General features: G+C 36.7%; 1 protein-coding gene across 1 annotated transcript; it reads right to left on the reverse strand.

The window, feature by feature from the left end:
- Nucleotides 1-555: 555 nt before the first annotated feature.
- LOC131529341 (histamine H3 receptor) lies at nt 556-15761 on the reverse strand. The gene is made up of 3 exons (XM_058759003.1): nt 15469-15761; nt 12256-12422; nt 556-1305 (listed from the first exon to the last, which is right to left on the reverse strand). Exons 1-3 carry the CDS (start codon nt 15704-15706, stop codon nt 556-558), a joined length of 1155 nt encoding a protein of 384 aa, XP_058614986.1. The 5' UTR covers nt 15707-15761.
- Nucleotides 15762-23576: the final 7815 nt, after the last annotated feature.

Here is a 23576-nt window from a genome sequence, read left to right on the forward strand (position 1 = left end):
ATTTTCTGGATTTTTTTTTCTCATTTTGTCTCTCATAGTTGAGGTATACCTATGATGAAAATTACAGGCCTCTCTCATCTTTTGAAGTGGGATGAACTTGCACAATTGGTGGCTGACTAAATACTTTTTTGCCCCACTGTAACTGATATTCAAAGTGGTAAGCAAGCGCAGTTTTGTTTATGTTTCATATATCTACGTATATTCTAGTTTTGGATTCTCCTTTTGAATGACAAATAAGGAATCAGACAGTTAATTCCTTACACGCAGACGCACATACAAGTTTGCAGTTGGCTGTAGTCTGTGCAGTGTGTTTAAGCACAGCATTTTGGTCCAGACGCAGTTGACGTGAGGTGACACTGTGTAAGTGAACAGCCAAAACGCATAAAAAGTTTTCCATTTTAAGTTAAAATCGGTGTGGTGTAAACACCCCTTATGCCACAAATGCAGTCGACAGACTTGTATTGAACCTGGAACATTCCTTTTCATAAATAGGCACTTAAATCCTCTTTGTACATGCTATTTCAGTACATGTGTTCTGTCCTCTAGTCATTCAGACTATCTATGTGTGCTGGATGAATGGGCTGTCAGCGGTATGTTGGACCTCTGCCGCGGGCACAGGATCTTGAAGAAGGCCCTTCGGAAGCTGCTGTGGCACAGCGGGTACAGGAACGGGTTGATCGCTGAGTTTAGCCACAGCAGCCAGAACGTCACCTCATACCAGTGATGCGACACGCAGTCTCCTCTGCACGCTGCTCGCACGATCATTAACAGAGTGTACGGAGCCCAGCACACAGCAAAAACACACACGATTATGGCCAGAGACTTGGCAATCTTCTTGTCCTGCCTCAGACGTGAACGCTGGACACACCGCATCGACAGACCGTCGGTCTCCGAGCGCTTTTCGCCGTCTGCTGCATTTTTCTTCTTGAGCGTCATGGAGTTCCAGCAGATTCGGACGCTCATGCGTGCTTTCTCACCGTACACATTTGTAGCATCCTGGCACTTTGGAGAACAGGATTCTTTCTTGCTGCCGAGTCTCCTCTGACGGATGCTGAGGTAAATGCTGATGTTGAAGAACGCCACGGATAAAAATGGTGAGAAAAACTCGACCACTGAAGCAGAGAGCAGAAAGTACCAGGTGTAGTAGAACTCAGCGAAGCACTCGTCGTCAGGCACGTGGCTCTTGCCTGTCAGCTGCTCCCAGAATAAGATGGCTGGTCCATAGAGGAGGAAGGCCAGAATCCATACCACTGCTATCTTCACCACTGCAAAGTGGGTCATTCCCTGTTTGGCACGATAAGATACCTAGGATCAGGAAAGAAAACAATGGAAAAATTGCATTTAATTGGCAGAAAAAAATGCATAAAACTGATAACTACAGAGACGCATGCACATAACACCAAATACTGAGCAAAAGAGTCACAGTACAGATATCCCTTATTATGGTTAGATTGATCTTAGAATGCTGTAAATCATCCTTGGATAACTGATGAAAATAAACTATGGCTGTCAATAATTTGTGATTAATCTCATATTGTATTTTTATATATTAACATATTTAATTTATTTTTAGGAAAAAGAAATTACAATGCCAGAAAACGAATTGATTTCTGTGATCACAGCTGAATCCCCCCCCCCGACCTGTAGTATAAGTACTACAGTTAAACTATGGTTTCTGTAGTAAAAACATGGCGGTTACACTTTACTTGAAGGGGTGTGCATAAGACTGACATGAAACCTTCATAATCATGACATGACACATGGCATGAATATGAAGGTTGTTTATGACAACTGTCATTAAGTGTCATTCGCTCAGTTAATGCAAAGATGACATTGTTTGAGATGTCTTTGTTATGGGCTAGGGTAAGGGTAGGGGTAGGGTTAGGTTAGGGTTAGGTCAAAAAATGTAATTTTGCCTTGAAAATGACATAACTGAGCAAATGACACTTAATGACAGTTGTCATAAACATGCATAAAACCTCCTTCATATTCATGACACGTGTCATGTCATGATTATGAAGGTGTCATGTCAGTCTTATGCACATCCCTTCAAGTAAAGTGTTACCAACATGGCTAATTTTCGTAATCGACTGACAGGATGTTGCACCCCTAAAAGTATAAATTTTGCTCTTTTTGTCTTCACAGTACATTAACAACAATTACAGAACAGGGACATGATCCATTTTAACTTTTAATGTTCAATTTAAATAATATCATACAACCTTAACATAATACATGTTACATTTACACTTTCCATATGTTCATTGTGAAATAATTGTACTGGCCCTGCATGCGTCCAGCTTGTTTCCCTGTCTTTGACCCGAATTGCTGGGAAAGGCTCCAGCATCCTGTGACCCTACAGGACAAGCAGTTTAGAGGAAGGGTGTATCATAGAGACTAGTGGTGGGAATGGTTTCTTATTTTATACTTATGATCCTATGCTCATTATGCTTTGGGGAACACAGCCCTGTTTGAATAAGCGCTATGAATGAAGCATCAGATGAGCAGGAGTAGTAGTTTTATCCTACACAATTTTTCACTAACATAGTTTATGTTTCCACTTTAAAGGGGTCATATGATGCTATTTTTAAAGATCATTATTTTGTGTATTTGGTGTAACAGAATATGTTTAACTATTAATGTTCAAAAAACACATTATTTTTCAAACACTGTACATTATCGTAGTTCCTCTATGCCCCGCCTCTCTCAAATGCATCGTTTTCTACAAAGCCCCTCCTTCCGACAAGCACAGTCTGCTCTGATTGGCCAGCTGACCCAGTGCGTTGTGATTGGCCGAACACCACAAGCGCATGTCAGAAATGTAACGCCCCTTACCTTTCAAAGTAAATATAAAGACAGTTAATAATGTCATTAGTTTCACCATCAGTTCAAGCCCGAAAGGGGAACAGAGTCGCGTGACAGACACAGTGATGATGCTCATATCTGTTTGCAGTACACAGGCTGCGGTTAAGACAGCTTACGTGCTGTGATTTCTGACGGACTGTTCACGCTGCTGTGATGTGACCCTGTTCCCCTCAGACACACACACACACAAACACACATATCAATAGCCAGTAATTGTGTTTATCAACATGTATCATCATTTATCATTACCTATTGATCATCATTAAAGGAATGTTCTCAGTTCAATACAGTTTAAGCTCTATCGTCAGCAGGTATAATGTCCGTTACCACTGTAAAACCATTTAAATTAATTTTTATTCAGTTCTTAATCATTTTCATAATGTAATGCTAATGTTCCCATCAAGTTATGAAAATGTTATTTCTGAATGTTCTCTAAACGTTGAAAATGTCCAGATTTTTAAATGTCTAGAAGACTTTTCTTGGTTATGTGAATGTCAGCAAAACATTAAGGGAGTGTTCCATTTTTTATTTTTTTTATTTTGTGAACATTATTTGAAAGTTACTTTTAAATGTTCTCTAAATATCTGAAGGTAGTAAGTATTGAAGTTTGAAAAAGTCAGATGAAGAGCTAAATAAAGAAAAAAATCTTTCATGACTGCTGTATAAATAATGTTTTTTTGCTAATGTTTTAAGAACACAATTAAAGACTAGATAATTTTGAACAGTCAGTCCACACTTATGCTTGTACATTTGGCAGATGCTTTTATCCAAAGCACATTGCATTCAAGGTACACATTTGATCAGTTTTTGCTTCCCCTGGGAATCAAACCCACAACCTTGACATTGTTAGCATCCAGTAATGTTCTAATTAAGCGTATAGCGTTAGTTCTGGCAGGTCATGTGAGTCAAGCTTGCATCTGCTGACTCTCAGCTGATCCACATCAACCTATAGGAATACAATGCCTATCACGGCATTCCTAGATAAGGTATATTCAGAAGCTTTATCGCTTGCTCAGGAGCAAATACCCTCCTCCATCCCCAATTCCTCCATTCGCAGCAGTCAGTACTTGGCACACACACACACAAACACACACAACCTTTGTAGACTTTGTGCACAGCCAGCCTTGTACTCTCCTAGGTTCACAAAACTGTCGTCCATAAAATGCGTTGCACAAATTCGAACATTTGGGTTGTGCTGTTCTGTTGTAAACAAATCTTAACCAATGATTCCTAAATGCATCTTTCGGAAGGCCAAATAAAGTGCTTTTGCTTTCGCATAGAAACACACAGCGTCTCCCTGACACGGCTGCATCAACACTACTGCAGTTACTGAAACCACGCCTTCTTTCTTTGTATGAACATTTGGGCGGCATTACGCAAATATTTCCACATCGTGACGTAGACATGTGGGGGCGTGTTTTAATGAGCCATTTTAGCCTGGTCTGGATCAGCCTTCTCTTTTGGAAAGAATAAATCTTTTTCCGGGAGACTTTGAGCTTTGTAACTCTGCAGATTTTATTCATGCACAAACAGCTACATAACACACTAAAGAAAAGGAAAACAAGAAATCGCATCATATGACCCCTTTAAAGCTTTGTATGCATTAAATTGAATGCTAAATATCAAAATGAATATGACTGGTTATTTTATTGTGTTCTGCACCAGAGGGTCACCTTACTAAATAATTACTTACTAAATTAATTGCCTGGAGCGGTTTCCAATGAATAATACATTTAAGTTGTACAAGAAAGATGTATGGCAAAACTGTTCAGTCCATTGTACTTGCCATTAATTCTATTATCTGCTAAGAAATGTGGATTTTACCAACAGTTTTTCATTATTCACTTGTACTACTCCAATCCTTAAACAAAATGTTAATTTCAGATGCGAATTCTTGTTAGTTGCCGCTGTTTTTAATTGCCAACTTCAAATATTGTAGTTGTATGGAGACCCAAATGTGAAGCTAATGTGATGATAATCACTTGACAAATTGATTTAAAAAAAAATCGCTAAAAAAAAAAAATCAAGCAACCAATTATCAAGATGTGAGAAAAAGATTGAGTTTAGTATTTATTACTATTCAACTAGGCCTACTAGACTACTAATTAAAAATCAACTCTTGGCATAATTGATTTCAAGACAACAAAGTGTGGTATTGCTCCACTGAACCGTACACAGAAGCCATACGTGGAAACGCACAGTAGGGAATGGAGACAAACTTTTTTGTCCAGTCTTTTGCTGGTACACACATATGCAAGTATTTGTGTGCCGTCATAGTGCAGCCAATGATAGCATGAATCTTTCTTCCTTCACTGCCTTTGATTGAAGCTGAAGCCGCAGTCTGTGAGATCAAACATGGCTGTCTTGCAGATTAAAGGCAGACGTTACGCATTGTGATTTATGTTTGTATCATTGCTCTGATGTTAAGAGCTTGTGTGGGAAAACAAAACAAGACATTTTCAAGGACGCTTTCTGACCTGAGTCTAACCAAACATCAGAGAAATCTTTGAAGTAAATATTACACAATATTCACTGCTCTGTAAATCTCTGTTCCCAGGGCATCTCAGGATGTTTCTTTAGTGAGATGGATTTAACCCCACAATAAAGATTTGAGAAGATCATCTCATGCAACATCCATTCAAAAATAGCTTTTGTTCAAAATGAAAGAAAAAAAAAAAAATCCCATCCCACCTTTTCACACCTGTTTCTGCCTAATACACTTGAAGTTACTTTGCACCACCGTTAATGTAATTATTATAGTGTAGACATTTTTATTGGAGAGCTAATGATATCTAAAGTAGTGCACTTAAATATGCAATTATAAATTATAAATTATATTAATTTATAAAGTATTATATAAAGTCCTACAAGTATTTTGATTTTAAAAAAAAACAACTTCAAATAATAGCCTAAAAATACTCAAGGTAGTGCACTTAAATATGCAATTAAATGCACTAATATGAATAATAATAAATACATGTTATCTAAGTCCTTGAACGCTTGTGAAAAATACAAATATAAACCATATAAGTCATTTGTCACAGTACTATATGCTAAAGCACTTTTTTGGCTGTGCTCTTTTAAGTACAGTGTTTTTTTCTTTTGTGATGTGAGCAAAGATCAAAACATCACAAAATAAATAATTTAAAAATCAAATTAAAAATTCCTTTAGTTTCTCCTTTAGAGAGTAGGTGTGTTGTTGTGATCTCCACTGTCCTTTACTGAGATAAATGAAAGCATATTGGGATAAAGGTGTATTCGGCTTGCTGTCCAGAATGGATCAAAATATCATACCTGCTTTCTTAATATAAGTTCTTGTATTTATTTTGCACAATTCATCAGTGCATGTTATGTTTTTATGTTTTTTTTTTTTTTTTAATCATATGCAGATCACTTTTCACATTCCAATAATAAATTATGGATCAAATCTTGCAGCACCATATTCATATTAATTAATGGGTCATGCTTTAGTTTGGGACCAATTCTCACTCTTAACTAACTATTAACTACGACTTTTGCCTCAATAAACTTCTAATCTGCTGCTTATTAGTTAGTAAGCTTGTTGTTAAGTTTAGGTATGGGGTGGATAAATGCCTACAAATATGGCTGGTAGGGACTACAACGAGCTACTTCCCAGAGTGGTGACATCACAAACCCAGAAATTTACATAAACCCTGCCCCCGGGAACATGCAACAAAAGAGTTGTTGCCATGCCGTCAAAACTAGGGGTGCACAAAAAGATTTATTCATTTATGAATCACGATTCTGTCTTCTAACGATTCTAATGAATTCACAAGTTTCAAAATTAATGTTCTAAAGCAGTGGTTCTTAATCCTGTTCCTCCCTGCTCTGCACACACTCTGCTCTGCATCTCTCTCTCGCTCTCTCTCTCGCATTCAGATCATCAGCTCATCAGCTCCATCACTGAACTGTGCTCCAATTATACACTTTATATGTATAGACAGACAGATATTTTTCACATGGACGCACACGGTTGCCGTGGTAGCGAGCAATACTTGCTGGCAAACACTTCTGTTACAAAGTAAACAATTACTTTACAAAAATGCTACATTGCAATCATGTATTCTGCTGTATTAAAGCTTTAATCAGGATAAAACCCTATATTAGAAGCTAGCATAAGCAGTAGCATTTACAAATAATAGCACATCTAAAAGTATGAGACAACAACAAACAAACAAAAAAACATACCATTCTGAAATGTCCTGTTATAAGAATCGTGCTTGATCAGGTTCTGCACAATCCTCTTCACTAATATTCTCTGGGTCTCAATCAGGCTCAAATTGATAAGCAATATTGACGACGTCATATTTTACAATAAAACCGGAGTGCATTCTGAGGTGAAGGGCGTGATATTTCTGATCAACACTTTCACAACACACTGAGGCCAGCTAATCAACCTGAGCCCATTACGTATTTCTGAGGGAGAAATCATCAGACCATTCATAGGAGAAGGGACAAAGCGGTGTAAAATATATATATTTATTTATTTTATTATTTTTTAAACAAAGCATTAACACATGTTAGACTGCACCCCATAAACACAATCAAGCCTAGAAAAAGGATTTAATAGTGTTTAACCACCCCTTTAATAGTGTGAACTGGCCTTTAAAATAGTCCAACAAAAATCTACGCAATCAAAATATTCATGCTTCAAAAAGTTCATTAAACCACTCAATTCGTATGGATAACTTTTATTAATGAATCCATAGAAACTAAGTGGTTTAATCCAAGCCGTCTAAAGAGATATGACTGCATGATGAACAGATTTAATTAAGGCTTTTATCAAACCCTGATCAACTCACAAATATGGAAGCTCAACAGTACTTCTTTGATGCACAAGAACCAATGAGGTTTAATCATGTGTCTACAATGCATGGTTTATCTGTCAGCCAGTGAGGTGCATAGTGTGAGCTGATCGCTTCCTGACATATAATCTGACAGCCAGTCATCTTGCATGCTGATTTTTAAATCAGGGTTCTATAAATCTGGACCTCAAGGTCCCAACCCTAATCATTGTCCCTGAACAAGCTAATCAGGGTCTTAAGGGTTACTAGAAAATTGCAGATAGGCAGGTTTGATCAGGGTTGGAGCTAAACTCTGCAAGAGACTGGAACCCAAGGGCCAGATTCGAAGAACTCATTTTAACCCTATTTTATACTTGGTTCAGTATTGCTGCAAGCTGATTCACTACAACACGCCACAAAAGTTACTCTGAATGCTTTGTTTTTTAAAACTTCTTAAGGACAAGTGGAAACCTGGATGCTATACAGACGGTCAGTGGTAATTCTACCATCCAGTCAGCCCACTGAGGAAGTGGAGAGGCCTTTCTCTTGGGTACGACACGTTTGAAACTCTTAAAAGAGATGATACCCTTTATCATTAGACCATGATCTCAAGCTTTTCAAGAGTGTCATTCACATTCACATGATGGCACTGACCCATTATTCCATGCTGAATTCACGCAAGAGAGATCAGACCAGTTTGAAGGGTAAGACAGAACAGGTCCTGGTTCATGAAGAAAATCATCTTCTTCTTCATTTTTATTTTTTCAAGTGTATTATCCATTATTAACAGGTCTATCACCTTCACCAGTCTATAGCCACCTGAACCAGGTGGAGAATTATAATTGAGGTGAAATCCTCTCCAGCAATAAGTGGAAAGGTTATACTCCAACCATGGTTTATAAAACAAAAGGTATGGAACCAGTCGACAAGCAATTGTTAAACCCGACTGGAGATGATGAGTCATTATCTTATAGCCAAGGAACAAACATAGGAACAAGAGCTTTTCTTTACTTCAAGAGACCAACGCATTATAGGAACCAATAAGGGGTTTCACCGCTTGATACTAAAGAAAGGTAAATCCTGTAATCTAAAGAAAGAAACTAATTCTTGCTCTACACAAGGCCATGAATAAAACTTAAAACTGAACAATGCAAAGCAATCAAATTTCTTTGGAAATTGTAGCGTGCCAAGATAAAACTTTTTTTTCATTTTTAATATTGATAATTAATATAATCAATTCAAATAGATAAGGCCAATGGATTCTACATTCGCTAGTCTTACTAATTCTGAGGAATTGCTATGGTTGTTTCGTGCTGTCTGGGTGTTCTGATAAATACAGCTATTATGGATACTTCCAACAACTGGATTAAACCATTGTTCTGAACCAGATAATAAACAGAGTGGGATCTATATACAATGAATAAACTCCATGAAATTAGCCCCAATGTTGGAAGAAAAAAAAAATCAATATATTTCTCAACCAATGGGACTTGTTTATACCCGCTGTAGAATAGGTCATTCCAGGACGACACACAAGTTTTTAATACTAGGAGAAGATCCTCCAACATGTTTGAGAAAACTTTGGTAACACTTTATTGTACGGTTACACCTATTAGTTGCTTATTAGCATGCATATTACTAGAATATTAGCCATGTATTAGTGCTAATTAAGCACATATTAATGCGTTATTCTACATGACCTTATTCTACATCCCTAATCATACCCAATACCTAAACTTAACAACTACCACACTAACTATTAATAAGCAGCAAATTAAGAATTTATTGAGGGAAAAGTAGTAGTTAATAGTTAACAAGTGTTACCTATTCTAAAGTGTTACCAAAACTTTTTTTATTCAGTTAACTCTTTTGAAGAGTTTTTAATAGAGTTATTTCAAATACAGTTTTAGAGTTTTTAGCAAAAATAAATTGTAAAAACATGATATAATTCAGCCATAATTTTTGTCATCATGAACACAGCCATAGAATCTGGCACAGTGTTAAACACAAACATACAAACAAAATAAACCAGATAATAATGCAAAATGTTTTCAATGGAATATACATTTGCTCATTTACATTATACTTCACTACAACTCAGTCCTTCTTTTACCTTGAGCTTTGCCAACCCCAACACAGAACAAAAACTATACACCAATGCATGATGCATGGGATTTAACATGATGCCAGTGATGAGGAGGCACAATCAGCATCAGCTTTGACTTATCATGAGCTGCCAGTGGGGCTCCATTGTCCTGCCACACGCTCCTGTCATGAGTCTTATCCCAGCATTACTGCTGGGACCCGAGTGACAGTGATTTGAAGGCAAGACTATCCTCAAAAAAACAACAACTAACAGACCTGCATTTCCATTAGAAAGGTTAATGGAAGTAAGACAGGTGCCCTGCTGGCATTAGTGACAATGCAATTCTTTAAACAAAGGATAATCCTACCAGAAAAGTGTCAAAAGAGATGTTATCCAGACACCTGAATTGCCAAAATAACGTGCAATTACACTGCATGCCCAAGTATGTGCCATTTGATAAATTACTGCTGTCAGATTTTCACAAACATACTCTTCTTTTTTAAATAAAATGTTTATGATACTAAAACATTTAATATACTATATGTGAGGATCAATCCCCTCAATACACCAGTATCAAACATATCTAGTTAATCTACTAATTCTGCCCATTCCCTAGTTTGTAGCGACAAACAGTGCTCTCAATTTATATTGGCACCCTTGTTAAATATGAGCAAAGGTGGCTGTGAAAATGAATCTGCATCATTTATACTTTTGATCTTTCATTAAAAAAAGTCAAAAAATTGTATCCTATTATTGAAGTTAGGGGGGGGGGGGGCTAAATATAAAATAAATGTTTTTCTCTAGGTCACGTTGGCCACAATTATTGGCACCCGATTATTGCAACCTCCTTCTCCCAAGATAACAGCTCAGTTTTCTCTAATGCCTGATGAGTTTGGAGAACACCTGACAAGAGATCAGAGACCATTCCTTCATCCAGAATCTCTCCAGAACCTTCAGATTCCCGGCTTCTTCCCTTCAGTTCACTCATGTTCTATAGGGTTCAGGTCAGAGGACTGGGACAGCCAGGGCAGAAGCTTCATTTTGTGCTCAGTGACAGGTTTTTGTGTTGATTTTGATGTTTGGTTTTGGATCATGGTCCTGATGGAAGATCAACCACAGCCCTACATAAGATTTCTAACAAAGGGGAACTGTTGGTATTTGATGCTGTGTCCAGGACCTCCAGCAGAAAAATAGGCCCACAACATTAAAGATTCAGCTGCATTGGGTTCTTTTTATCCCTGTTTGCACCAAACCCATCTGGTGGGTTTGCTGCCAAAAAAACTTCTTCTTTTTTTTTTTTTTCTACATCTGACCATAGAATCCAGTCCTGTTGACAACTGAATATGCTAGAGTTTGTTTTTGGATGAGCAAGGAGGATTTTTCTTGAAACCCTCCTGAACAACATGTGGTGATGTAGGTGCTGTTTGATATTTTTTTGGCTGTCTGACCACAAGACTCAACTAATCTCTACAATTCTCCAGCTGTGGTCCTTGGATAGTCTTTGACCATTCAAACTCTCCTTCTCACCGTGCATTAGGACGATATAGACACACGTCCTCAAACAGGAAGATTTATAACATCTTTAGTTGGTTAGAACTTCTTAATTATTGATAGTAGATTGTTGGTTTTGGGATTTTCAATGATTTAACGCTTTTCTTAAAGCCACTTTCTATTTTGTGATGCTCAGCAATCTTGTTCTGTACATCAAAACTTTATTCTTTGGTTTTACTCCTTGTGATGGATGATTAAGGGAATTTGGCCTTTGTGTTCATTATATTTATAATCCTGTGGAAAAGGAAGTCATGGCTATGCTACTAGTCACCCTGCTGTGCTAAAAATGTGAATATGAATGGGAATATACTTCAGATATATTTTACTCACAAGAATTTCTAGGGGTGTTAGTAATTGTGACCAACATGCATTTTTTTTAATGAAAGATCAAAAAGATAAACAATGCAGATTTATTTTCACAGCCACCGATATGCGCTGTACAATAAAAAAGTTTGCTACTCACATGTTTGAAAAAGAGTAAATCTGACTGAATCCAGTTGAAGTAGTTAGTTAGGCTTTTGGTTTCCGTGCAGATTAATTACATGTAGTTTGGCTCTCTGTGTAAATTATATTTAATAATGATCTAGTTTGCAATAATTCTCAGACTCTTGATAAGCATTTTATAATTTTTGGTGGTTATTATACAAGCAAGAGTTTTTATATTCTTGACCATTTCTAAATAATCTGTGATATTCCATAATAGTCTGCATCCAGGTTCTGCTTTCAATGAGTCAGACTGATTAAAGCAAGCAAAACAAATTGAGTCACGGTGACTGTGCATGGATTTTTATTAATGAGTTTCATTAATAGTGCTTGTTGCTGTTGTTTATCACCAGCCTGGACAATACTTTCTGCCAGTTGTCATGAGCTAAGAATGCTGAATCACAATGAATACATCACTATAGTTTCCTTCATAATGAAAATATTGGGCATAAAATTAGGCCTCACAGCTTTTGTAACGGAGAGATAGCGGTCATAGCTGATAAGTACGATGTTGAAGACAGATGCAGTGCAGAGAAGATAGTCTACGACCAGCCACAGCTTGCAAAGTCCTTTCCCCAGCATCCATTTCCCTGTCAAGATGTAGGGCATATACACCGGTATGCAGAAGGCACCTGTGGGAAACACCAATCAAAAAACAATATTATAGTCATTCTGAAGAGTCAAGCTGAATAATTTTTGCAATTCATATCTGTTGTTACAGCATTTTGTCCATTTGTCTGTTAGTGATGGCTCTATCAGTCGTGTTGCTGTGGTTACACAATGATTGCAATTTCAAGAGCAAACATGCAGTCGCATTAACAACACGACACAGTCAAAAGAGGTCCATTGTCTATTGTAGTAGCATAGGGATACATAAAGCACAGCTCACACAAAAATCACTTTCAAACCAAGCAGCTTTATGTTGGTCAATGTGATGAATCCGTGTGACCAAACTGAACCCAAAATCTGGGTGGGGATTTTTTTTTTTTTGCTCTCAAACAAAATTCCAGATTGCATGGATTTCTACTGAAATAGCTGAATTAAATTTAGTTATTGCTTGAGTGTGTCAAGACTGAATGTGTGTGTGGTATTGAATCTGAGGTTGAAGTCATGTAAAAACTCTAGGAAAAAGTATTTTCTCAGAAGAAAAAAAAAAAAAAAAAACGTAGTTGCTACGGTTATGAAATGCAGGCACTTCACTAATACCTGGGGTAAAATTTAGTACAAAACAATAGTGCACAGTAATAACACAGTTTGCCTAAATGCTTAATAATTTGAAACATTACAGCATGTGCCCGATCTCATGGCAATTCATACATATTATACAAGGTGGCTAATTCATACGACCTCACTCGTACAAATTCATATAATTTGTGTTAAATCATACGTATTTTACGAGTTGCACAATCCGTATGAATTTGTACGAATGACCTACACCTAACCTCACCCCTAAACCTACCCATCACTGGGGTGTAGACAAATCATACAAAATCGTACGAGTGAGGTCGTACAAATTCATACAAATTAGCCACCTCGTAAAATACGTACAAATTGGTCATGAGATAGCCTTGCAATGTATTAACAGAATTTAAAAAAAAGCAAACTTTTTAAAAGTGTAACTATTCTTACAATCTTACTACTAAGAGCACTTAAATATTTAATGCACATGAATGTATTAGATGTAATGACACTTCAGGGACCAATTCTCACTATTAACTAGACATATTTGCTGTTTATTAGTAACTATAAAGCACATATCAATACCTTATTCGGCATGCACATATTCTAGGTCCCTTAACTCTACCCCCAAAAATTACCTTACTAGATATGAATAAGCAGCAAATGAGGTGTTTACCGAGGCAAAAGTTACAGTTAATAGTTAGTAAATAGTGAGAATTGGTCCCCAAACTAAGGTGTAATCGATGTAATAAAAATCACTTATGAATGAGAAAACTGTAAATGTTATTCTTCACTAGAGTTGCATAAAAAAATTTATGTGAGGCAATGTAGTCTCCAGCAGGTAGAGAGGATCTCTGGTGTAATGACTCGTTAAGATCAGTATGTGGAGATTTATAATAGTAATATAGTAGAATACAGTACAATAGAGTTCATTAGAGTGCAATAAAAAAAGTTCCATCCAAAGTGCGCATATCCAATCACAGACAATTAGTCGAGGTTTGCAGTGATATAAACTTATATCCAAGACTCATACTTGATTTGACTCGTGAATCATGCACTCTCTGATGGGACTTTCATGCATGCTCAGAAATAATATGTGCAAAAATTGTACCTTTAGGGGTACAACAGCTTGTGGCACTAACTTCAAAGGGACACCTTTTTACCTTCTTTACCCCTAAAGGGTGCATATTAATATCAAGAATAGTAATGTGCACCCTTAAGGTAGCAATATCTACTCATATGGTACTATGTTTAGATTTGACCCCCCATTTCACAACAGCTGTTTATGTAATCACTATCCATTCCAGTGAATTCAAAAAACAGCATGCAGATAATTATTTTCCCCATTTCTGATATACATTCTGGCTTATCAACATTTGTGTTAGGGCAGATTAGAACCTAGAATAACAAGATATGTTAAAAGTTGCATGATAAAAGTTAGAAGATATACATATTCAGTTCCCGATTCTTGTATTTATCCACTTAGCTAGAAAATCCTGGGACTGACAGCAGGTGTAGGAATAAAGTTATCAAATCAAGTATGTAGATTTGAGCACTAACTGTATATTTTGCATAAATGTTAAATAAGCATTCCCCATTCCATTTCGCCAGCACATCTGTAGAACCCCACTATCTTCGCCTAGTTTTATTCCTGATTTGCAATGTTATTTAAATGTAACATTGTTAAACAGAAATGTTGTTTGTTCAAGCAGCTGCAAAAAAAGGATTTTATGCAATTACTTTTTAGCTAGTATCTATAGTAATTCTCAGCTGCTTATAGATTTTGTCATCACAAGAGCAGACATCGGCGGACGCATAATTCACTAGAGTGATTAATGAGTTTAGAGCCGTTTTCAACACCCAGATACGACAAGACAAAATTCTGACATAATACATGGGGAGAAAAATACAAAAACACTTAGAAGTAGACAAATCCACTAGTTTCCCACGCAACCTGCTGTTGATGCAATTATCAAACATGATCCTGATGTAATTATCAAACATGTAACATATTCTATTTTTTTAGCCAACTTATGCAGTAAATGCACACTGATGTGATTGAACAAGGGAAGCAGAGCTGGACTCATCTCACATTAATTCACTACTCACATCACAGCTCTTTTGATGTTAAGGCAGACAATTTTCTTCCACTCTGAATTTCTCTGTATCTTCGTCATTATGATTCTTGGACTGGAGTATATATATATATATATATAGTTTTACTAAAATATTTGAATATATTAAGATAATTATCTTACTACTCAATAACTCTTCATTTAAAAAAAGATAATATTAACGATTTTTTTTTTTTTTTTTTTTTTTAGTTTTATTTTATTTTCTGAATATTTCAGACAGACCGGTCCTGCACATTGTTCGACTACATCACTTTGCACCAAATTCTATTCACCCTAGAATACGACAGTCACTAGATATTGTTGGTATAACCGACTGCTGTATATTTTTTAAAGGCAATTCAACTTTTCTATAAACTTTACTTACCAACGAGAAAGTCCGAGATGGCCAGGTTTAGCAGGAAATAATTGCTCTGTTTGCGCAAACTCTTGTCCATCTTGAAGGCGACGATGACCAACGCGTTTCCACACACAATCACAGCAATCAGTATGACCATCATGACCGTGAGCAGCGCGAGCGCCGGACCCTCGAACCCCGCGTCTCTCCTCACGGCGGTCCAGTTACTGACCGTGTGTTCACGGGTCATGTTGGGATGGTTACCCATCGAGAGCTTCACGGTCTTCACTTCGAGCTGGTCTTTTTCATCTGCCTCACGAAGGTTCAGATGAATGGGTCTGGTAAATGTGTCGTGTGCGCGCGCAGCTGACGCCCCTCGCCGTTCCCACGACGCGCGTCAAGAGCGATTCAGAGCCACTATATCGACTATTCCCTTCATTTTAGTGTTCTGAATTACTGACATAATTTAAAACCGTGGTAATATGTGATGTAAATCAAGTAATTCAATTTAATAAAACAAAGAAAAACTAGACTATATCAATTATTTAACATTTAATGACTTAGAGTGATAAAATATTAAGCATTCAGAATTTAACTCTCAGTGATGATGGCCTTTGCACAGCTATTAATGCCAGCTGCGCTATTAATGCCATTCCTCCTCTTGTTCTTCTTTTTTCCTGGATCATTTGAAATGAAAAGAAAGAAAGAACGAAAGAAAGACAGAAAGAAAGAAAGAAAGAAAGAAAGAAAGAAAGAAAGAAAGAAAGAAAGAAAGAAAGAGAAAGAAAGAAAAAAAGTTATCTTTTTGCCTTGAAAACAATGCACTTTCATTCAGGAAATCTAGTCGCTTATGTTTTGGACAAGTTTCTTGAATACAACAATTGAAATTGCTTTCAAACTATTACAAAATAATCACGTTACGTTTGAATAATCAAAATAATTAAACTTGTAACTTTAATCTCGAATTCCATAAAGTGTTTCTAATTACATATACAAAAACGTTTCCAATTACATAGTCTGAAAGGACCTTTCACAACAAGCATGTTGCAATTAAGCAAAACACAGACAAATTGTCTATTCACACCAAGTGTAAAATCAGTATCCTTTGGTCTGAACTTCAAGTTCAGGATTGTAATTAGACAGTATTACTGTAATTAGACTGCTAGACAAAGAAATCACATATTAGCACTTGCTGAACATTTAGTCTCGTTATGGAAGTCATCAAAGTACAATCTTTATTTTAAATACAGTTTGAGCACTTGATGATACTATATGTATGTTCATTGGCAGGTCACATACATTTACAAATGAAAAATTGTAAATATTTTTAGTTATTTTTTTGAGTTACATGTTTTGTTGTGGGTTGTGCACCATCATAATGTGCAAACATAAATCAATTCTTACCTGTTGATACTACCTGGAGTGTGTAGTAGTAGGTTTCTTTTTCTTCTTTTTTTTTTCCATTATGCTGTTTTATGTTGATTATACCTACATTAGTAAACCAGATCGGTGGTTTGTTAGGAATAGCAGTAAACCAAGGGGCTCTGCGTTTAGCTCTGGGTTTGTTATGAACTACACAATTATTCTAGCTAAAAAAAAAAAAAAAACTCACTACCACTAAGATATAGCAACATACATTTGCAAATTAGATAATCTTAGATGTTTCTGTAGCTTTTAGATTTTTAAAAGCCCTTAAAAGCACGCAATTAACACTGTTCAGTACCTGTCTATTACCATTGACATCACAGCTTGTTAACTGTCAGGATAGTCACTAGGTGAGTGTTTCTTTTCATGCCGTAGTTCTCCAGCACATTGTTTTCAATCCCAGAGTAATTTGTCACATGTCATTTATGGCTCATGTAATTGACTCAAATGAAAAGTCACCATAAGCAAAGCTGGTAGCATGCAGATCACATACTTCCATAGCTGCATGCACTCAAAGAACAGCTTCCACTGAAACGCATGCTAACATATATCTCTCATTAGTTATCATAGACCACCTTCCTATAAAGCTGCATATTTGCTAAGATGTCACTGAGTGTGCAGAGTTATAGCATGGGCAATAACACGCTAGTGCAAGTGTGCAAAATAATATTCACATAGTACGAACATAGTATTCACATGAAATGAAGCTCCATTAGTAGGCTGAACCCCCGCTGAGGAATAAAACAGCTTAGGGGATCAGCCTTCTCCCAGTGCAATCTTCACAGCAGGTTACTGATTGAGGAGAGGGCAGAAGATGATGTCAAGCGATATTGTCAAGCAATTAAAGACTTTGAAACCAGTTGTTAAAAATCAGTTTTTCAGTCGTGTTTTTTTTTTTTTTTTTTTTTTTTGATACTCCTGATTTGGAGATACTAGTGATGAGGACAGGCCAAAGCAGATGGTATTTGTCCACTGTGAAGAGAAGTGTAGGGTAAATTAGTTATTCTCATGGGAGTAAAAATGGCACCAAAAAAAAAAAAAAATTGGCTGACAAGGTTATATAGGTCCAGATGGAAGATCATTATTTTAAGTAATATTAGCTAATCAATAGTGATGTTGTACTGACTTTGAGTATGGCTGTGATTTGGCCATAACTGTGCCGATAGTCAGTGTATCAAGTAATATAAGGTATCCTACACTTTACACTAAATTTATCTAATAAGTTTGTATATATTTTTCATTGCCAGAAAAATAATAATTCTACAAGAAGCCGAAGCATCAAGCCAAGCAAGGCACAAAGTGAGTCTGATTTGAAAGTGTTACAAGAAAATGTGGAGCAATTCAAGGAACATGAAACGCGCACAGCTGTTTTGTTTGTGCACTCTCAGAAATAAAGGTACAAAAGCCGTCACTGGGGTGGTACCTTTTCAAAAGGTATACTTTTGTACCTATTAGGTTCAAATATGTACACTTTAAGTACTAATATTTACCTTTAAGGTGCCAAAATGGACCCTTTAAGTACAAACATGTACCTTTTGAAAAGGTGCCGCCCCAGTGACAGCTTTGGTACCTTTATTTCTGAGAGTGTGTTGTTCATGACTCGTTTGTCCTGGGCAGTTAATCTGCCTACTGTTCTTCAGAAAAATCCTCCAGTTCCTGCAGAGTCTTTGATTTTTTTCAAATAGGTAACACCAGTTACTTTGTTTCCCCATATATTGACTGACAGCTCTGACTGACAGAGAAATTGGGAGTGAGTGCAGAGGCGTTGTGTGCGCTGCTGTGTGAACATGATCTTACTGTACTTCTAGACTAAATAAGAACATGCATTTACTTATCTCACTGACATTAAAAACAGATTCAGTATTCCTCAAAATCAATAAAATCAGTGAAATGCAAACTCAGATTATAATGCAAACCTGCAATAATTAGATGTTAAATAACACAAATATAATTTATGTATTTAATCCCATTTTATTAACCAATGTATTTGCTGCTTGAACTTCAATGATTCAAATCAGTCATACTAATAAGCAAAAATGACTTCAGATTTTTTTTCCCCTTTTTTATTGCCGAAGAGCAATAAACTTTCTTCTCTTGTGTGTTTTTCTTCATCCAATCCAGAATGGCAGCACAGCTGAAAGGTTTGTTTGAGCTTTTACGAATTTTCATTTAATGCAAAAGTAACATAATGCAATACCTTCCATAAAAAGTAACTAAGTAACGTAATTAGTTTTATATATATATATATATATATATATATATATATATATATTATAATGCATTACTTTTAAAAATAACTTTCCCAACACTGCTCGTACACATAAAAGTGCAAATATTGACAGATGCTCAAGAAGGCATCACGGTTCATAAAAATCCTGGGAGTGAAAACTTTTGAAAAGGAAGATATGTCACATTTTTCCCAGAAGACAAAATAAGTACAATTTGCCATGATCAATGCATTTAAAAAAAGTTTTAATTTCCTGGCTCAATGCATCATGTTGCCTTACCAGACTCTGAGGAGGATGGTGAACATTGATGCACATTATGGATTTTTGCCTATTTCTGATATGCTGATATTTTGGCCGATAGCCGATAATTTTTCATTTCAGGCCAATGTTTACATTTTAAGCCTTCATCGTCCGATTCCGATATCGCTTCAATAATATTTTTCATTCCTAATGGTGAGGTTTGAATAGAGATACATGGAAATTACTGTAGGTGTGATGCAATACTGTGAAAGTAACTAGACTTAGTATGTGACTGGATTTATTTGTTCTGTGATGGCGAAGGGACCAATGTATTGAGGACTTTCTAAAGAAAGAGGAAAGCTAGACTTTCTGCCCAGGGCTGCGTTTCCCAAAAGCATCGCAAGCTTAAGTACATCGTAGACCCATTTTAAACTACAGCTACCCTCAGACCAGCAGTTGGTGGTGGCTGGATGGTGTGTGACGGCTAAGAACTCGTCCTTAAACTCCAGGATTTAGTGTTAAGCCTTAGTTGGTGCTTTGGTGTACCTTTATCTCAATTGTGTTGAGACTGTTGAAGTAGAGTTTCTGTCTTTTGTCTCATTGATTACAGCTAAGATTGAGACTTAATCTAAAGAGAAGTGAGTGTTAACTTCGGTAGCCCATTATAAATATTAAGCTTTAATTTATGTCTTTTGTTTTGGGTTTAGTAGGAAGGTGGGTGCCATTTTGTTTTGTATTACTTATTTTCTCTTGTTTATGTTAGTCTAGGGAGTTAGTTTAATCTGCTGTATTTTGTTTTCTTTTCTTTTTGAAGTTTAGTCAGTTGGGTTATACAGTTAGTTCCTTTATGTTTGTTATTTTGGCCTTGCCCCCTTCTGAAGTTAATACCTTTTTGTTACTTCTGTTTAGACTGTAAATAAAAACTTCTCTTTTTGCCGCATGTGACTGTGGTTGTTTTGGGGTTATTGTAGCCTTTTCTGGGTCTGGAGATGACGTTTCTTTTCTGCCGTCGCACAGTGTCTCACCACCAACCATTTATTTCTGTTGCGGTCTTCCCTAGACTAATCCAGATCGTAACACTATACACTCTCGAAGTTACTTAGATCACATTTTTTTCTCCAATTTGGCTAACTAGATATTTGTATAAATGACCTAATAAAAGCTGTGTGTCTACTGTGTGTAAATGACAGAAAAGGAAATCTAAGAACATTGTAACCTCTTCAAGAGGACAGCACAACAAAACATGACAAGAACTGTTTCAAAAGCTATGTCGGTGATGTTGTTAGCTGACTTCACCTGCCCATGGTTCATCAAAGTACAGTGCAGTTCTTGAATCATTTATCTTGCAGAAGCAGCCATTGTAGCCCTTTTGCCAGCTGCTGAGACCCCCTCCAGAGGCAATTGGGTGCTGACATTTTTCCCAGACCCCCTGTCGACTATCAGAGCTAATCTTAATTAAACGTAAGGGCATGCCAATGTATTCACAGTATTTTTGATAGTTAAATGTCAGTATCTCCTGCTGCGTGTGCTGTCAGAATCAGTGGACCACGCCCAGCAATTTACCTGATATGTTCTGGCAATATATGATGCTTGTGCACTTGCACTTTTGACAAATGTATCAGTGTTTTTTTTTTTTTTTTTTGTCCATGCATGTAAAGCTGGGGTCTATTGTTGTTTTAGACCGTAATGACATTCAAAATATCTTCTGGCATATTTATAGAGAGAGAGAAAGAGAGAGGGAAATGTTGAAGAAGGAAATCTCTTCAAAACTGCCCACAGTGGTTTGATAATTCATTTTGATGCTCCAACTAAGTTTTATGATCAATACACCATATTTTTCACATTTTAGCATGGTGTCTGTGATTATAACTTAAGCCATTGCAGCTCTTTCATTGATGTTGGCTTGGTAGGTTTTCTCACACTTTTCCTGAAGTAATTCTCTGTTTGGACACATCCTTTTTAGTGTTTTTTGGTCACTATCATTCACTTTCAGTTTTTGCCCACTATTTTCCTTCGCTGATGAAGTCTTGCCATGCTTGAGTATACAGTAATAAGACTAATAAGTTGTTCTTAAAACAACTAACAATTGGACTGTTAAAATTACAGAAGCTTTTGCTAAATGGGCTTCCATGATTCCTTTTTGTACAACACAGTTAACATCATCATATACACATTCAAAATTTAAATGAAGTTCCTAAATGTAAGTTAGGGAGGAGCGAGCCCATCTAATCTTTCAATCAACAGCCAGAGTATATAAGCAGCTGCTTACCTCTCTCCGGTCTCAGCTGCTCCAGCATCCCTCCACCTCCTCAATCTCCACCTTCATCTTAGGTACCTTGCCCTTTGTAATCACCTTATATCATGTCCCTGGGGGGTTTATCAGAGCTCGAGTTGAAGCTGCTTCATCGAGCCACTCATCAGTGGACAGCAAGCCAAATAAGTTTACTCTATTTCCTAATGGCTATATGGGCAAACGAACTCATTAAATGAATTTAATTTGTGATACTCAACAGTTCTTTTTCAACAATGTTTTTGCAGCTAGTTAATGGCCAAACATATCAGTATTGTGCTATTAGTATCTTTATAAAAGTTCACAATGTTGTTCCAGATAAAATCAGGTTAGATACAAACCCCTTCAGTGCATCTTAACTGTCGGTCTCACACACATCTGCTATTTTTGTAGTTCTGTTGTAGTCCTCCCATAAACTGCAATGGGCTGTGTGGACGATATTAGCATTAATACTGTGCACAGATCCCTACTTCAGAAATCTATGGGAAATATTAGACCATTTCATATTAGACATTTCAACACAGTTTGTTTTGGGACATATATTCTAATAAGAGACAACAAAATACATTCAGGTGCTCACAGAAAAGATGAGTTTTAAGCTGTTTCTTGAATATTGTCAGGGATTTGGCTGTCCGGATTAGGTTTGGAAGATCGATCCACCAGCAAGGAACAGTGAATGAGAAGGTTCTGGAAAGTCATTGTTTGCCTCTCTATGATAATACCATAAGGCGCCGCTCACTCATCTGGAAGGATGTAGACTCATAAGAGGGAATGGAGCAATGTGGTTGTTCCCAGTGTCTTGAACCTGATGCAAGCAGCAGCTGATAGCCATTGTATAGAGATAAGGAGAGGTGTAACATGGGCTCTTTTGGTCTGATTGAACAGTCTGACCTTTCTGCTGCATTCCGCATCATTTGTTGAGGTTTGATTGCACACGCTGGAAGTCCAGCCATAAGAGCACTGCAATAGTCCAATCTAGAAATGACAAGGAATGAGGAGCTGTGCAGCCAGCTCAGTTAGGAAGTGCTGTCACTGATGTTGTGCAATACAAACTCTCATGACCGAGCTATGCAATGTGGTTTTGAAGGTCAGATGGTCATCAAAGATTACCCAAGATTTCTGGCTGAACTGGTTGGGATTATTGTTGATATGCTTAATGGTGAACCATCAGAGTGACTGGGAAGACGAGAAGTTCAGTCTTCGTTATATTGAGTTGCAGGAGATATTTGTGTGCGCATATGTGTATATGTCACAAATAATTGAAGATGTTGTATTATTGAAAATTAATGTGCACACAAGGTGGTAACGCTGAGAGTGTGCGTAAATTTTCAATAATTCAAGGGTCTATAGTCAATTATTTATTGAATACAACATCATTGTTGAATTCTTGATTCTGATTGGTTGACACATGCTCATATATCACGTGATCTCTTTACAGAATACGACATACTGTATCCTCACAGTTTTCTGAATCTAGTCTATAAAGAATGTGCTCTGAAAATAACACGAATCATTTAAAACATAATTTCTTAAGTTAATGCTTGACCAGGAGAGCACAAACATCAGAGTCAGTCACATGAGCTCTCCCATTGTCATCAATACTTACAGTTGTGTGAAAATATGTCGCATATTGTTTGTTCATATGGTATGTACTGTGTATAACCTTCAAAATGTATTTGTTTACTATTTTTATGCACAATAGCTACCCCAGTGCAATGCTAAAACATATCAAACATTCACTGAGCTATTTTCATACTGTATAGTGCATTAATGTATAATCTATATTGCTAGGATTTGCATACTTTGTCTGTGTTTTATCAACAAGTCATGCATTTTGTGGGGGAAAACTGTTAAATGTCCTTCCCCATAACTTTAAAAAATAAAAATAAAATAAAAATATTTACCAAACCAATCTTTTGAAGGCTTTTAAATGTGTGTTCTGTGTGCATTTATTG

The sequence above is a fragment of the Onychostoma macrolepis genome, chromosome 02 (genome assembly GCF_012432095.1).
Source record: "Onychostoma macrolepis isolate SWU-2019 chromosome 02, ASM1243209v1, whole genome shotgun sequence".
NCBI lineage: Eukaryota > Metazoa > Chordata > Actinopteri > Cypriniformes > Cyprinidae > Onychostoma > Onychostoma macrolepis.

Excerpts from the sequence above, each read along its gene's own strand:
- LOC131529341 (XM_058759003.1), bottom strand. The coding sequence starts at position 15,706 with ATGGGTAACCATCCCAACATGACCCGTGAACACACGGTCAGTAACTGG. Across the intron at positions 12,423-15,468 it reads CATCTCGGACTTTCTCGTTG|GTGCCTTCTGCATACCGGTG; the intron begins GTAAGTAAAGTT and ends TGTTTCCCACAG. Across the intron at positions 1,306-12,255 it reads ATCTCTCCGTTACAAAAGCT|GTATCTTATCGTGCCAAACA; the intron begins GTGAGGCCTAAT and ends TCCTGATCCTAG.